At 46.3% G+C, this 15,215-nt stretch overlaps 1 protein-coding gene across 1 annotated transcript in view; it reads left to right on the forward strand.

Moving 5' to 3' along the window:
- Positions 1–12,114, forward strand: part of MTHFD1L (methylenetetrahydrofolate dehydrogenase (NADP+ dependent) 1 like) — a gene marked incomplete at both ends in the record, with an annotated part of 206,675 nt that extends 194,561 nt beyond the window's left edge. The window contains one exon of the mRNA XM_080700390.1: positions 12,025–12,114. Within this exon, the coding sequence (XP_080556516.1) occupies positions 12,025–12,114 (90 nt within the window). The remainder of the gene's footprint in view (positions 1–12,024) is intronic.
- Positions 12,115–15,215: the final 3,101 nt, after the last annotated feature.

Consider the following 15,215-nt stretch of genomic DNA (forward strand, 5'->3'; position numbering starts at 1 on the left):
TTTATCTGAAGGTATATTAATATTCCAACTAGAAATCCTAAAAATTAACAATAAAGGCAAACAATACAATTTAGAGATAGGTAAAAGACTAACATAAGTAATGAATCTCCACAGATAACCAGTCTTAGTTGTCTGTTGGATGGAAAATCTTATTTCTCTGGTTCTGGTGTGTGTTACCTATTTCTTCTTTGTAGTTAATCTCTTTGAGTATTTTCTCTAGCGCTGGTTTTGAAGACATAAATTCCTTCAGTTTCTGTTTGTCGTGGAAGCTTCTTATTTCTCCATCTAATTTGATAGAAAGTTTTGCTGGGTAGGAAATTTTTGGCTGGAAGTTGTTTTCTTTCAGAGTTTGGAATATGTTACTCCAAGCCCTTCTGGCTCTCATGACTTGGTTTGGGAAGTCTGGAGTGATTCTAATTGATTTGCTTCTGAATGTCACTTGGCCCTTTGTTTTTGTTGCCTTTAAGATTCTCTGCTTGGCTTCCACATTGGTCATTTTGACAATTATGTGGCGTGGGGATCCTCTTCTCCGATCCTGTCTAAAGGGAGTTCTATAAGTTTCCTGGACCTGTGTATCAACCTCTTGCTCTATGTTTGGAAAATTTTCTGCTATTACTTCTTTGAAGAGATTGTTGATCCCTTTGGTTTCACTTTCTTTTCCCTCCTCTATTCCAATGATTCTTAGGTTAGCTCTCTTAAAATGGGCCCATATTTCTTCAATGTCAGATTCCTGCTGTCGGATATTTTTTTCTAGATTAGAAACTATGCGTTAGTTTTTGGAATGATCATCTTCTAAGAGCGAGATTCTGTTCTCCATGTGGTCTAATCGGTTGTTCGTGCTTTGAATTGAGGCCTTTACTTCATTAATTGCATCCTTTATCTCTTTTTGGCTCTCTCTGAGTTCTTTTTGAAGCACCTCTAATATTTCTACAGTTATTTTCCTGATTTGATCTTCTAGAAATCTCTGATTTTCTGTTTTATCGGGTTCTGATGTTGTGGGATTGTGGGCATTCATTGCTCCAGTATTATTCCTCTTTCCCATGATTTTGGATGTTTGTGCCTTCTCTGGGTTCTTCCCTTGGGTCACTATGACTTCACTTAAGGTGCTCTGGATCTCGAGTCTGTGGTATCTCAGACCCCACTACTCCTTTACTGGGTTGTATCACAGAGTCTCCGACCCAGAGAGTCGATAGAGGCTGCTTTAGACTGTGGGGGGGTGCCAGGTTGCACGTTCTCCTATGGTGTGATATCTCTGCCACCGCCACTCCCCCACTAGGTCAAGTCCCAGTGAGTACAGTACTGGGATTTCTCCTCTGTGGCCCGCAATTTGACTCACTGTTCTTGAGTACGCAGATGTAGCCGTACTGAACTTGGTGAATTTGCTGCTGCTGCCGCTGGTGGCAATATGGCGCCGCTGCCACGCCCTCGGCTGTGAGGCTGGCGTATTTCTTCTTGGTTTTGATTTCTACTCTGAATCCCTGCAGCGTGTGCTGAGCTCAGCCACTGGGAGCTTTAGATGTTACTTCGCCAAGAAATCCCGCCTGGCTGTTCCGCAGTGGCTCACCTCGGCTTGCTGTAGCCGTCCGGTGAAATCGCCGCTGCCACCGGCAGTAAAGCGCTGCTGCCGCGTCCTCGGGCGTGAGGCCCGTGTATCTCCTCTGTGGCTCTGAGCTCTGTTCTCAGTCCGCTTTCTCTCTGGAGCCTGGTGATTTTTTTGTTTCTCTGGTGATGGTGTTTTCTGGCTATGAAAGGCGCTGATATTGTGGTACTGGAGATTGGTTGTTAGCAGGGCTCTTAAGCCCCGCTTTTCTCGGTCGCCATCTTCCCGGAAGTCCCACATCTGATCTTCAAAGTGTGATAAGGCTATTTTTAAGGAAAACCTTCTGGGTATTTACTGTATTTCCATCTTTGGAAATGTTCGTTTTTATTATCATAGGTATCACATACTCTCTGCTGCTATGACTCACTTCTTAAGACAGAATTTGGAAAGACTGCATCCCACGAATGAGCTGAGTAACATTCTAGTCGACGTGAAAGATGAAAACAACCAAGATTAAAACTAGAAAGTAAAAGCCGGGCGTGTAGGCGCCTGCTTATAATCCCAGTACTTGGGAGGCTGAGGCAGGAGGTTCTCAGGCTTGTGGCCAGCCTTGGCTACTTAGTGAGGCCCTCCGCAACTTAGTGAGACTCTGTCTCAAAATAAAGAATAAAAAATAGGGCTGGGGGTGTAGTTTGGAGGTAGAATGCTCGTAGGTCCAATCCCCAGTACTGCAAAAAAAAAAAAAAGAAAAAAAATTGCCAAGTAAATAAGTGTATTTTCATGAGTTTTTTCACTGAGAGGTTAGTGGCTTGGTAGGATGTGTAGAACCTCATTGGAAAGAGAAATCCTAGCCTTTCCCTTCTTATGCTTTGTTTTGTGTTCTGTTGGTTGGCTGGCTGGCTTTGGCGCTGGGGATTAACTAAGGTCCTTCTACCTCTCAACTATACCTTAAGTCCTGTTTTATTTTTTATTTTGAACCAGGGTCTCACTAAGTTGCCAAGGGCCTCATCAAGTTACTGAGGCTGGCCTGAAACCTTTGATCCTCCAGTCTCAGCCTCCCAGGTACTAGGATTATAAATGGGTATGCCATCACACCCAGCTAAATCCTAGCCATTCTTTGTGCATTTCTGACATGGGTGAATCCACCCTTTGCCTGCAGTCGAAGCCTGTTGCTGCCACTGACACCTTATAGGCCTTCTGGCGTGGCGTAAGGGGCCGTGGGGCTTGGTGGATGTGGCCTGCACTCTAGAGTCATCGTCTGTACTTGAATTCCAGCTGTGCCAGCTGCTAGCTAGGTGATTTGGGGCAAATACTGAGCTTCTCGTTTTCCTAATCTGCAAAGGAGCATAATGGAAGGAGTCATAATGCTGACCTCGTAGGTGGTAGGAATTAAAATTCGGTCCACGGAATAACAGCAATCCGGGCAGAGTAGGTACACTCCTGAGATCCCAGTACCTGGATTCCCAGTACTTGGGGGCTGAGACAGAAGGCTTGCAATAAAAAATAAAAAGGCCATGAGTGGTGGCACGTGCCTGAAATCCCAGTACTGGGAGTGTGAGGCGGGAGCAGCAGAGGTTTGAAGCCAGGCTCAGCAGCTTAGTGAGGCTCTCAGCACCCTAATTCCAAAAAAAAATAAAAAATAAAATAGGGCTAGAAGTCAGGCGTGGTGGCGCATGCTTGTAATCCCTGCGCTTGGGAGGCTGAGACAGGAGGATCGCACAGGTTTGAAGCCAGCCTCAGCTACTTAGTGAGGCTCTCAGCAACTTAGTGAGACCCTGCTTCCAAATAAAATATAAAAAAAGGCCTGGGAGTATAGTCCAGAGGTAGAAAGCCTCTGGGTTCCACCCCCAGTACCACCAAAAAAAAAAAAAAAAAAAAAAAAAAATAGGGCTAGACGTAGCTAGAATGTCCCCGGGTTCAATCTCCAGCACCACAAAAAAATACAACTGAGCTGAGGATATATCTCAGTTGTAGAAATCCCTGGCCTCAATCCCCAGTACCCCAAATATGAAAAAAAAATAGCATAATGTCCTGAGACATAAGAAATTAGCTTCCTCCAAGCCCTTCCTTGCACCAGCCCCATCGGGCTGCGTGTGTAAATGCTCAACACCTCCAGCAAGAGGCGTTTGCGCTGCGCTTGCCAGGACGCTGAATTATTACTTTGAAATTTGATAAGTAAAAGAAAAGAACAGAGATAAAAGAGTAAGGAATTATCCAAGAAGGCATTCTTTCTTGCACTGGTCAGCACAGGGTGTGGCCCTTTGGCCTGGAACTGCCCTGCAGAGCAGCAGGCCCAAGAATGAAGCCGGCTGGACGAGAGGGAGGCCACCGGGGCTGCAGGGCGGCTGCGCAGGGGCCGCCGCTGGCAGGAGCAGCCGCGGGGACAGCATCCTTACCCTCGGCAGAACGGGATGAAGGGAAGAGTTATTGGGATGAAGGGAGACATCTCAAGTGGTCTTTCAACTTGAAACTGGTAGTCCTCTGTGTGTGTGTGTGTGTGTGTGTGTGTGTGTGTGTGTGTGTGTGTGTGTGTGTGTGTGTGTGTGTGTGTCTTTACTGGGGATTGACCCACTCAGCCCTTTTAATGTTTTATTTTGGTTGTTGTTCTTTTGTGTATGGATGTTACTGGGAATTGGACCTAAGCGTGTTCTACCGCCAAGCTATACCTCCAGCCCATTTTATTTTTTGTTTTGAAACAGGGTTTCACTAGGTAGACGGCTTAGACTCTCACTGTGTTGCTGAGGCTGTCCTGGGACTTGCAAGCCTCCTATCTCAGCCTCCCAAGAACGGGAGTTGCAGGTGTGTGCCCACCACACCCAGCTTTATTTTTTATTTTGAAACAGTCTCATTAAATCACCACGTTTTCGGCCTCAACCTGCGATCCTCCTGTCTCAACCTCCCAGTACCGGGCTTACAGGTGCGCACCACCACACCCACCTGTGATAGCTGAAACCTTCACGCTTGAGGCACTGAGAGTAAGTCTCTGGGACTTCTTCATTTCACTGTGTTTACATCTGAACAGTCAGACCTCCTATTTCAGATCTATTTTCCTTCCCTCAAGAATAATTCCCCTAATCTCTTATTTTCCAATAAGTGAGCATATCACCTTTACATATAAAACGTACCATGGGAATTACTCTTGTTTTTCCTCTCCAGTGACCCACTCTTGTGTAGAAATTACCTGTCAACCAATTTTAAATTTTAATCTCCCTGAAAATCAAATCCTACGTTGCATATATAGAATTTCTCAATTTCTGTTCATGATTATGGGATGCACATTCTATAGCCACAGTGCTTATATAAAAATAGAACTTGCCTGGGATTTTACACCAAAAACTGTTCACAGGGATTACTCTTTTTTTTTTTTAACGTCTATGTTGAAAGTATTTTTTAAGTAAACTTTAAAAAAACTAACAAAAAACTTAGGAAGAGGCTTTCTACTGCTAAAAGAAATCTATAATCTTCATTCAGAAGAAAAGAAAAATAACTGTGCTTGTTAATTACTTCTAACTGTACTTTATTAGGGCTATTGGAATAACTGGAGTAATATAAGCTGTGTATTGCTAACACAATATGAGCACAGTATGATTTTTATAGTAACTAAACATGCCTTCCATCTTAGAAAGCTGTAAACAGCAAGGATGGAGAAGGACAATGGGGGTTGAACTCGACCTCAGAGGTGCTGGTGAAGCACTCTACCATGAGCTACGCCCCAGCTCCATTTCACTTTCTCCTTCTCCCTCTCCCTCTCCCCCTCCCTCCCTCTCAGGGGCATTCTGCCTCTGAGCTATACCCCTAGCCCTTTTTATTTTGAAACAAGGTCTCATTAAATTACCACACACTAGCCTCAAACCTAGGATCCACCTACCTCATCCCCCAAGTCCCGGGATTACAGGTGTATAATACAACCATACCTGTCTACTTTTTCCTTTGAGACGGGCTCTTGCTAAGTTGCTGAGGCTCACCTCTAACCTCCCATCCTCCTGCCTAAGCCTCCTGAGAAGCAGACAGCTTTTTTTTTAGGCTGACGAGTAAAGAGCGTCTGCCCCCCGCCCCCGGCCCCGGGGTCTAATTTACGTGCTCGGTCCCTCTGGAGGCAGGAACCGGTCCTGGGCACCTTGGTGTCCGCATGCTGAGCCCTTGGCAAAGGCTGCTGAGCTGAATGAAACAACACCATGTCCTTTCATAGAGTGGGAAGAACTGGAAACAGCCCACGTTGCAGGGTTGATCAGCCACCATGAAGTGAGAGTGCTTTAAGAAACGCATCATATGACGGGAGTTTATACCTATAATCTCAGTTCTTGGGAGGCTGACACAAGAGAATGGCAAGTTCAAGGCCAGTCTTAGCAATATAATGAGACCTCGTCTCAAAATAAAGAAATACTTGAGTTCGATCCCTAGTACCACAAAAGAAGGAGGAGGAGGACAGGACATTATCCAGCTCCCAGAGCACCCTGACTAATAAATATTGATCATCTTTCAAATGCAGTTCCAGGTTGTGCAGGTAGATATTATCTGCTTAGGAAGAAAAAATTTCTAGAATGTTCCATGTGTACTGAATCAAGGAAATAGAAATCCCCATGCTAGCTGCATGGTCTGTTTTCGCTATAATGACTTTTAATGTCTCTTCTTTGCCCTCAGTCACCGCTTTCCTGGGGCATCATCTCAGAGTTAATTCGATCATTATCGAAATGACCATGTGACATAAACAACTCCATCCTTTATATCCAGAGAAGGAAAAGGGAAGAGACCAAGGGAAAACCTAATCTCTGGGCAGTTTTCTCGGCGTTTGTTTGGGTCTCCTCTGACCATCCTCTGTGTTTAACTCATCTATTTTTAAATACATATTTATCAGGGGCCTCACATTGCCAGACACTGTGTTAACAATTCAGAAAATGACCTTGCTTAATAAGGTCCTTAAATTTCTTAAGTATTTTGTCAAAAAGGAAATCTTGTTTACTTAAGTCCCATCATAATGTAGTGCTTACAAAGGTAAACTGAGGTAATCCAATGTTTAAAGAGTTTACTTGAGCAAACTTGAGCTGACCCATAAACCAGAAGTGGCCTGGGACTCCCCCAAGAGAGCCCGGAAGTAAAGCAAAGAAAACGTCTGATTGGGTACAGCTCCACATCTGCTTTATCCGAGTGGCCCCGGGGTGAGGTCCCTGGTTACTTACGTGCAGTGCCTACTTCTGATTGGCTGAGCATATTTCTGATTTGTTCTTCTTTTGAATAGAGGCATTCACGAGCAATCGCTCATGCTAGGTTTCCCTGGTGTTTGCAAGTCAAGCAAAGGTGAGGTCTCCTGTGAGGCCCAAACTGCTTTAGTCTACACAGACTCTTCCAGCCTACGCTTCATTTTAGTTTCTTTAGACAACCATTAACTCCCGTGGGTGTTCTTGTTTAAGTATTTTCTAATACTCTTATTGGTGCATTGTAACTGTACATCACAGTGAAATGTAAAGTGATACATTTACCCCTGCACACAGCACTGGGTGTTTTCCCCTTGCCGGAGCCAGCCGGCAAAAGTACGGGTTCCGAAGAGAGGCGTGAGGATGAAAAATTCAACTCTAAGAATTTGATTCAAAGAATATTTAATTCTAACATGGGGGAGCCGCCAGCCTATCTCTACTGGCCGACCCCTGCTCCTGGGTCAATATCTCTACTGGTCGACCTACTGGTCGACCTACTGACCGACGCCTACTTCTGGGTCAATATCATCATCTCTCTCTCCTTCAGCCCCTACTCCTGGGGTATTTATACAGCTACCGGTCAATCAATATCCTCGTGCTATCACCACCGGAATACAATAGAGACCGATCCAAAGCACATACATTACAGATAGGTTAATCGGTACCCTCGTGCCACCACCGCCACCTGATCTTCTCTCAGACCTTTTACTTTGAACTTTCCATAACCCCATACCTTGTTGACTCTGGGTGAAGGACAGTCAGCTGTCAGAAATATCCTTTTAGGGGAAAACCTTAATGGCTGCCCATACCCCCTCCATATTGGCTAAGTATTTTGAACAAGATTGTATCCAGCAGCCATCTATTAGGAGAGGAAAGAGAAGTATAAAAGGATTTCCTGCCACTTCAGCTCATGAACTGTAGGAACAAAAGAGGTATCCATAAAAAAGTTACTACTTCTCTGAGCCAAAATAACACTAGATAACTTACTCAATAGGGAAAGGGAGCAGGTTTAAGGAGAAATCAGAAGCTAGATCAATTCACAAACACAATAAAACTAATTTTAATGATACTTTGTTTCCGTAGAAATTAAAACTCTACTGCTTTATGAAACTGAATTTGTAATACTACTTCTGCTCTGCTCGTGCCAAAAATATCCTTTTACTTCCTAATGGCTAGGGGTTTTTTGTTTGTTTGGTTGGTTTTTTTCTTTTACTTTTTGTTGTACTAGGGATGGAACCCAGGGGCATTCGACCTCCAAGCTACACCCCCTGCCCTGTTTTTTATTCTTTGTTTTGAAACTGGGTCTCACTGAGTTGCAGAGGGCCTCACTAAGTAGCTGAGGCTGTCTGCAAACCACCATCCTCCGGTCTCAGCCTCCCAAATGCTGGGATTACAAGCGTGCGCCACCATGCCCAGATTTATACTTTATGTTTGAAACAGGGTCTCACTGAATTGCAAAGGGCCTCACTAAGTAGCTGAGGCTGTCCTCCAAACTGCCATACTCCTGTCTCAGCCTCCCAAGTACTGGGATTACAAGCATGTGCCACCACGCCCAGCTCCTAATGGCTATATTAGGACCATTTTCCCGTTACTGGTTTTTAATGTTTGTTCATAAAGGCCATTGGTAGAACTCAGTGTTTCTAAAGTAAGTTTAACCCAGTAAAAATTTGGAAGATTCATTAGTTAGAGTCGTGAAGGGCAAAAGTTCATGTTTTTCGGCCTTTGTAAAAGAATCCATTAATGCTACATGACATGTAAGTACAATTTAGTGTCTCCTTAGTTATTTTAAGCAGAAGGCCTCCTTGGAGGGCACACAGATAAAATCAACATAGAGCCCCGCGACCCTGGGCGGCACGCCAGAGGTCCGCTCCCCAGGGCTCTCTGGATTCTTTTCCTGTAGTGCTGTATTGAGTCTTGTCTGGGGGCTACAGTTCTTTGATGGCGGTTTTTTATCAGTGGAGAATTTGATATGAATCTATAAGGTCTCATTAACGTCATTCCATGTCGAGTTTGCTCACTGTAAGTTTTATTTGAAGAGTAGACGTATGGAATTCAGCTGCTCACGGGGAGCCTCTCAGCTCTCGGGATGCCGTGTGCTTTCTCGTCCACTCTTGCTTATCCCAAATAAGTAGTCTGACTTCTTGGAAGGGATGATTGCATCAGCGGAAAAGAACACGGGAATCTTCTGATTAAACTCTTTTTTTTCTTCCACTTAAAAGAAGTAAGTCGAAAACGGGAGGAAAGGCATTTCGCACTTCCTGGCACTTAATATTTTGGCCAGGAGTCTTAACTCCCAGTTTCGCAACAGAATCAAAATGACCAAAAGACCTGTATTCGACGCAGGCAGCCACAGCCCCAACTCTAGGAGCCACGAGACCCTGTTTCAAAATAAAAGAATAAAATACAGGGTTAGGGGTGTAAATTGGAGGGTAGAATGCTCCTGGGTTCCATCCCCAGTGCCGCAAAAAAAAAATTACACATATATAATATATATTAAAGATTAATATATAATCATGTTAATATAATAGGTTTACTATATTATATATTGGAAGTCTCCACCTACTAGCAAGTTGGGTACCAGAAGTTTCCTCATAGTTCATTGTTTAGAACCCAGAACATATTTCCCGTAGATGTGCTACAAATGGGACCTATACTCCAGGCAGGCCTCAGAAGCCTTGTTAGCCAGACCGTTCCTGAGATACCGTCCTGTGTAATTAGCAAGACAGCAGCCGGCCACCATCACCCACGGGTTTTCTGCTTTCTCCCTGCACTGCCCCTGCTGCACCCCCACCGCCGCCAGCCTGGAAGGGAAGGGAATGATTGATGAGACCCACGGGTGCCTAGGTTCGCTCCCCACCTGCTCTGCAGCCCTGAAGCAGGTTCCTCCGCCCTGCCCTTGTCCTGGGCTGGCAGGGAGGGAACAAAGAGGAGTGACCATGGGCGCCGGAGTCCACATCTAGCCGAGTTCTGCAGTCAGGGCTCCTGTCTGCTGAGAGCAGTTGCAGGATGGGAAGGAGCAGCCCCCCCCCCCAGATGCACAGAAGCTCAGTGCAGAAGCTCAGCCTCACAAAGAGCGTTCCTGGGGGGCAGGCAGGAGTCTGGGTGACACAGACCTACCTGGCCTTCAACACCAAAGCCCAAGAACTGCCTCCCAAAGACTGGGTGCAGCCATGCTTGGTTTTTCTCTTTTCTTTTCCTTTTTTTTTGGGGGGGGTGGGCTCAGGGTCGAACCCAGGGACATTCTACCCCTAAGCTGCACCCCAGCCCCTTTAATTTTTTTATCCTGAAACAAGGTCTCACGATGTTGCTGAAGCTAGCCTCGAACTTTCCATCCTCCTGTCTCAGCCTCCCAAATACTGGGTGACAGGTGTGCAGCATCACCCCGGCTCATGCGGCTCTGCCTTCTGAGCATCATTCGTATGATGCACACACTGTGACAGCACCTAGGAGACGAGCCGGCGTGGACCACCCTGGACCTCAGGGTCCAGGTCAGGGAGCTGTGTGTTAGCGTATGAGAATCCCCAAGACCCGCTCTCCCCGGGCACACCTGTGGTTTAGGGGTTTGGGTTTCTTTTTTTTTTTTTTTTTTTTTTTTGTGGTACTGGGGATTGAACCCAGAGACATTCTACTGAGACACATCCCTCAGTTCAGTTTTAGTTCTTCTATGGAAACAGGGCCTTGCTAGGTTGCTGAACGCCTCACTAAGTTGCTAAGGCTGGCTTTGAACCTGCGATCCTCCTGTCTCAGCCTCCTTAGTACTGGGATTACAAACATGCGCCACCACACCCAGCTCACACCTGTGGTTTCTGATGCCAGGGACACAGAATGCACTTTGCAGTTGTCCTCTAGACTCCACACCGCAGAGCAGCGAGGACCTGTGTCCACCACAGCTAGCTGGTCCCCGAGCACCTGCCTTTGGGCCTAAACATCCACCAGCCTCATCTGCGAAGTGAGGCTACAGCAGGGCCTCATCCGAGGGTGCAGGCATCATGCGAAGCCCTGCAAGCCTCTACAGAGGTAGACGTCTGACAGGACAGTTATTCTTACCTGTGTAGCCTTGGGCAAAGGATGCCACCTTCCTAAACCAGTTGTCCCCTGCGCCCCAGAACATGGGAATCATAAAAGTGCCCTCCTCATAGGTGGTTGAGAGCATAACCTATATAAAGTACTTAGCACAGCACCTTTGTGCTGCAAGCTCTCGGAGTACTGGAGCTCTTGTTGGGGACATGGGCCAGGCAACCGGAGCCTAGAAGACAGGCATTTTCAAACTGTTTCCAGGTGGAAGACTTTAATGTTATTCGGTCCTTGCTTCTGTCCATTGAAAGCATTCATGCAAAAAAGGCCAAGTAGAGAAAAGAGGAGGTTTATTCAGAGAAGTGTTGGAAGGCCGTGATAAAATAAGGGGGGTGTTTACATTCCAGAGAAGAGCATCTGAAACTGCCTGGAGTCTCCACGGGGCCGGCTGCATTCTGGAAACTTTTCCCTCCTGCACAGGAACCTGGAGGGTTTGCCTCCTCCCCGCCCCACCACACCTTAGCCTGTGTTACCTTTGCCCCTTCCCATGGGGGAGGGGTCTGAGCGAGGCTCCGCCAGGACCTTAGCCTGCCCACATCTCTGCTTCTGGTCCATCCCAGCTGATCGTGTCTGCTGATATTTAAATAGCTACCCAACAAAAGTATACACTAGGAGCCGTAGGTTTTATAACAGTCTGTGCCACCTGGTGAGGAGGAAGCCAACGTTTACTCTGTCCACACCCAGCACCGTCTGCAAGCAGAGGGGCTGGACTGGGGGTTCAGCATGAAGGCTTGACTTAGAAGAAAAGGTTTGGGCTGGGCGTGGTGGCACATGCTTATAATCCCAACATTTGGGAGGCTGAGACAGGAGGATCGCGGTTCTAGAACAGCCTCAGCTACTTAGTGAGGCCCTTTGCAACTCACTGAGACCCTGTTTCTAAATAAAGAATAAAAATAGGGCTGGGGGTGTAGCTCAGAGGTAGAATGCCCCTGGGTTCTATCCCCAGGACCACAAAAAAAAAAAAAGAAGAAGGTTTGGAAAGTCACTGTTTGGTAGCTGTGGGACCATGGGGAAGGCAAGTGGTCTAAACTTTTAGGAAGGCAACATTGACTGTTGTATTTTATTTCCTTAAAGAGTGAAATGAAGCTGTATTGAATTATATGGTTGACTTGTGCCATGGGGCTTAGGGTATCAACAGCTATTACTTTGTGAAGTGTGCCAGCATTCATCTGATTGCTTTGTGGCTTTGCTACCGTCATCCTGTATTTCTCCCTCCAGATGAGCACGATGCCAGGACTGCCCACCCGGCCCTGCTTCTATGATATCGATCTGGATACGGAAACAGAGCAAGTTAAAGGTTTGTTCTAATGGAACAAGACCCGCCCAGGACCTGACCCAGGTAGGCTGCTGTGGGTTTGCTTTTTCCTCCTTTTGGGGTTTTAGGGGTGTGTGTGTGTGTGTGTGTGTGTGTGTGTGTGTGTGTGTGTGTGTGTGTGTTCAAATGCTTTTTTGTTTCATTTGTTTTTTTGATGCTACGACAAGCCCCTGTGTAATGGCCTCCTGTGACTTGGGTTCACTCCTGGGTGTGAACACATAGCCATATGGTCCGTCCACATGCCCTTCGTGCACCTGGGCTTGAGTCCAGTGAAAGTCAAATCCTGCCAGCTCCAGAAACAGATTTATTTAAAGCACCTCAGACCATAACAAAAGGAGCCCAGTAAAATTATTGTTCTTACTCCAGAATTAAAACCCCATGTCACCTAAAAGAATAACCTCATTAAAAGTTATTTAAAGCTGGGTGTGGTGGCGCTTGCTTGTAATCCCAGCATTCGGGAGGCTGAGACCAGAGGATTGTGGTTCATGGACAGCCTCAGCTACTTAGTAAGGCCCTCCACAACTTAGTGAAACCCTGTTTCAAATTAAAAAGAATAAAAAATAGGGCAGGGGGTGTAGCTTGGAGGTCACATGCCCCTGGGTTCCAACTCTAGACCTGCAAAAAAAAAAAAAAGTCATTTAAAAGAGTAACCTCGCCAGGCGTGGTGGCTCACGCTTGTAATCCCAGCATTCGGGAGGCTGAGACCTGGAGGATCACACTTCGCGGACAGCCTCAGCTACTTAGTGAGGCCCTCTGCAACTCAGTGAGACCCAGTTTCAAAATAAAGAATAAAAAATAGGGCAGGGGGTGTAGCTCGGAGGTCAAATGCCCCTGGGTTCCATCCCCAGACCCGCAAAAAAAAAAAAAAAAGTAACCTCAGCTGGGTGTGTGACACATGTCTGTAATCCTAGTACTGGGGTGGCCGAGATAGGGAGACCAAAGATTTGAGGCCAGCCTCAGCAACCTAGGGAAACCCTGTTTCAAATTTAAAAATGGGGCTGGGAGTATAACTCAGAGGCAAAATGCCTCTGAGTTCAATCTCCAGTACCACACAAAAAAATATATTTTTAATAAATAAAAGAATTTCTTTCTTTCTTTTCTTTCTGTGGTACTGGGGATTGAACCCAGGGCTTTCTACCTCTGAGCTACACCTCAGCTCTAATTTTTCTTATTTATTTTGCAAGAGGGTCTCACTAATTTGCAAACGGCCTCAGCATAACTGAGGCTGGCCGTGAACCTGCGATCTTCCTGTCTCGGCCTCTCACGTGCTGGAATTTCAAGCCTGCGCCACCAGGCCCAGCAACTTCTACCTCCCACCCACATCTGTTGATACAGTTAGGCTCGGGTGTTGGAGGAAACAGTGTGCTCATTTCCTGGGGCTGTATCACAAACTAACTGGGCCAAAAACAACAGAAATTTGTTCTGCTGTCCTGGAAGCAGAAGTCCAGGGCGGGGGTGTCCGCTAGCAGGGTCATGCCCCGTCTGAGGGGACAGTCCTCCTGTGCAGCTGCAGCACCGTCGTGGCCCCCCACGGTCACCTGGCATCCCCGTGTGCCTCTGTCAGTGCTTGACCCTCTCATAAAGGCACCAGTCATGCTGGGTTCAGGTCTAAAGGCCTCATCTTAACTCAATCACTCTGCAAAAGCCCCTTTTCCAAATAGAGTTGCCATCGTAGGTGCCCAGGGTTAGGACACCAGCACGTCTCACGGGGACACAATTCAACCCTCAGCACTCGACCGTGACACAGTTGGGTGTGTTGGATTCTTCTGCTGTGAAAAGACACAGGCAGATGGCCAGATCACGGGAAGGACCGGGCAGCAGAAATGGAGAGCACTTACTAGCCGGGCGTGGTGGCGCACGCCTGTAATCCCAGGACTTGGGAGGCTGAGACAGGAGGATCACAGGTTCGCGACGAGCCTCAGCTACTTAGTAAGGCTCTCTGAAATTTAGTGAGAACCTGTTTCTAAACTAAAGAATAAAATAGGGCTGGGAGTATAGTTCAGAGGTAGAATGTCCCTGGATTCAATCCTCAGTATCACACAAAAAAAAAAAAAAATGTTTTGCTTGACCTGAAGACCTTTTGCAGCTGGCTCTGAGTTCGGGTCTACACCAGGCAGGTAGATTCCTATTTCCATTGGCTTCACTACCAGTAGATCACACAGCAATTTTTTTTTTTTCTATAAGTCTTTCTTATTAAAACATTAAGGAGCTGGGCATGGTGGTTCACGCTTGTAATCCCAGCATTTGGGAGGCTGAGACAGGAGGATCGTGGTTGGCAGACAGCCTCAGCTACTACTTAGTGAGGCCCTTTGCAACTCAGTGAGACCCTGTTTCAAAATAAAGAATAAAAAATAGGGCAGGGGGTGTAGCTCGGAGGTAGAATGCCCCTGGGTTTCATCCCCAGACCCTCAAAATAAATAAATAAAAATAAAATAGGGCTGCAGGTGTAGTTCGAAGGTAGGACGTCTCTAGGTTCGATCTCCAGTACCAAACACACAAGAAATAAAAGCTTGCAGGGCACCCTTGTCTTCCCAGTACTTGGGAGACTTGAGATAGGAGGCTCTCAAGTTGGAAGCCAGCGTCAGCAATTATAGGGAGGCTCTTGGTAATTTAGCAAGACCTCATTTCAAAATTTTACTTTTTTTTTTTTTTAAAAAAGAACTTGCTGGGGAAAATTTAAAAAAGAGAGCTGGCTGGGTTTGGTGGTTCGCAGCTATAATTCTAGTCTTGACTGCCAAAGACAGGAGGATCACGGGTTGGAGGATAGCCTCAGCAAGTAGTGAGACTCGCATAAACCTACCAAGACCCTTTTTCCAAACAAAAAATAAAAAAGGGCTGGGGGTATAGCTCAGAGGGGAAATGCCTCTGAGTTCAATTCCCAGCACCTTCAACCCCCCCCCCCCCGCCGCCAAAAAAAAAAAAAAAAAAAATACAGAATTCAAACTCAGCAAAGGATCTTAATATTCTTAGAAAAACCAAGAAAGTTTTAACTGGAGGACCAGAAGCATAAGGCAACCAGAATCCTAATCTAAAGTCCTAAATGTACACAGGACCCTCCAGACAGTGGATCCCAAACCTGGAAGCCATGGGAATT

Source organism: Muscardinus avellanarius (genome assembly GCF_963383645.1).
Source record: "Muscardinus avellanarius genome assembly, chromosome: 8".
Taxonomy (NCBI): domain Eukaryota; kingdom Metazoa; phylum Chordata; class Mammalia; order Rodentia; family Gliridae; genus Muscardinus; species Muscardinus avellanarius.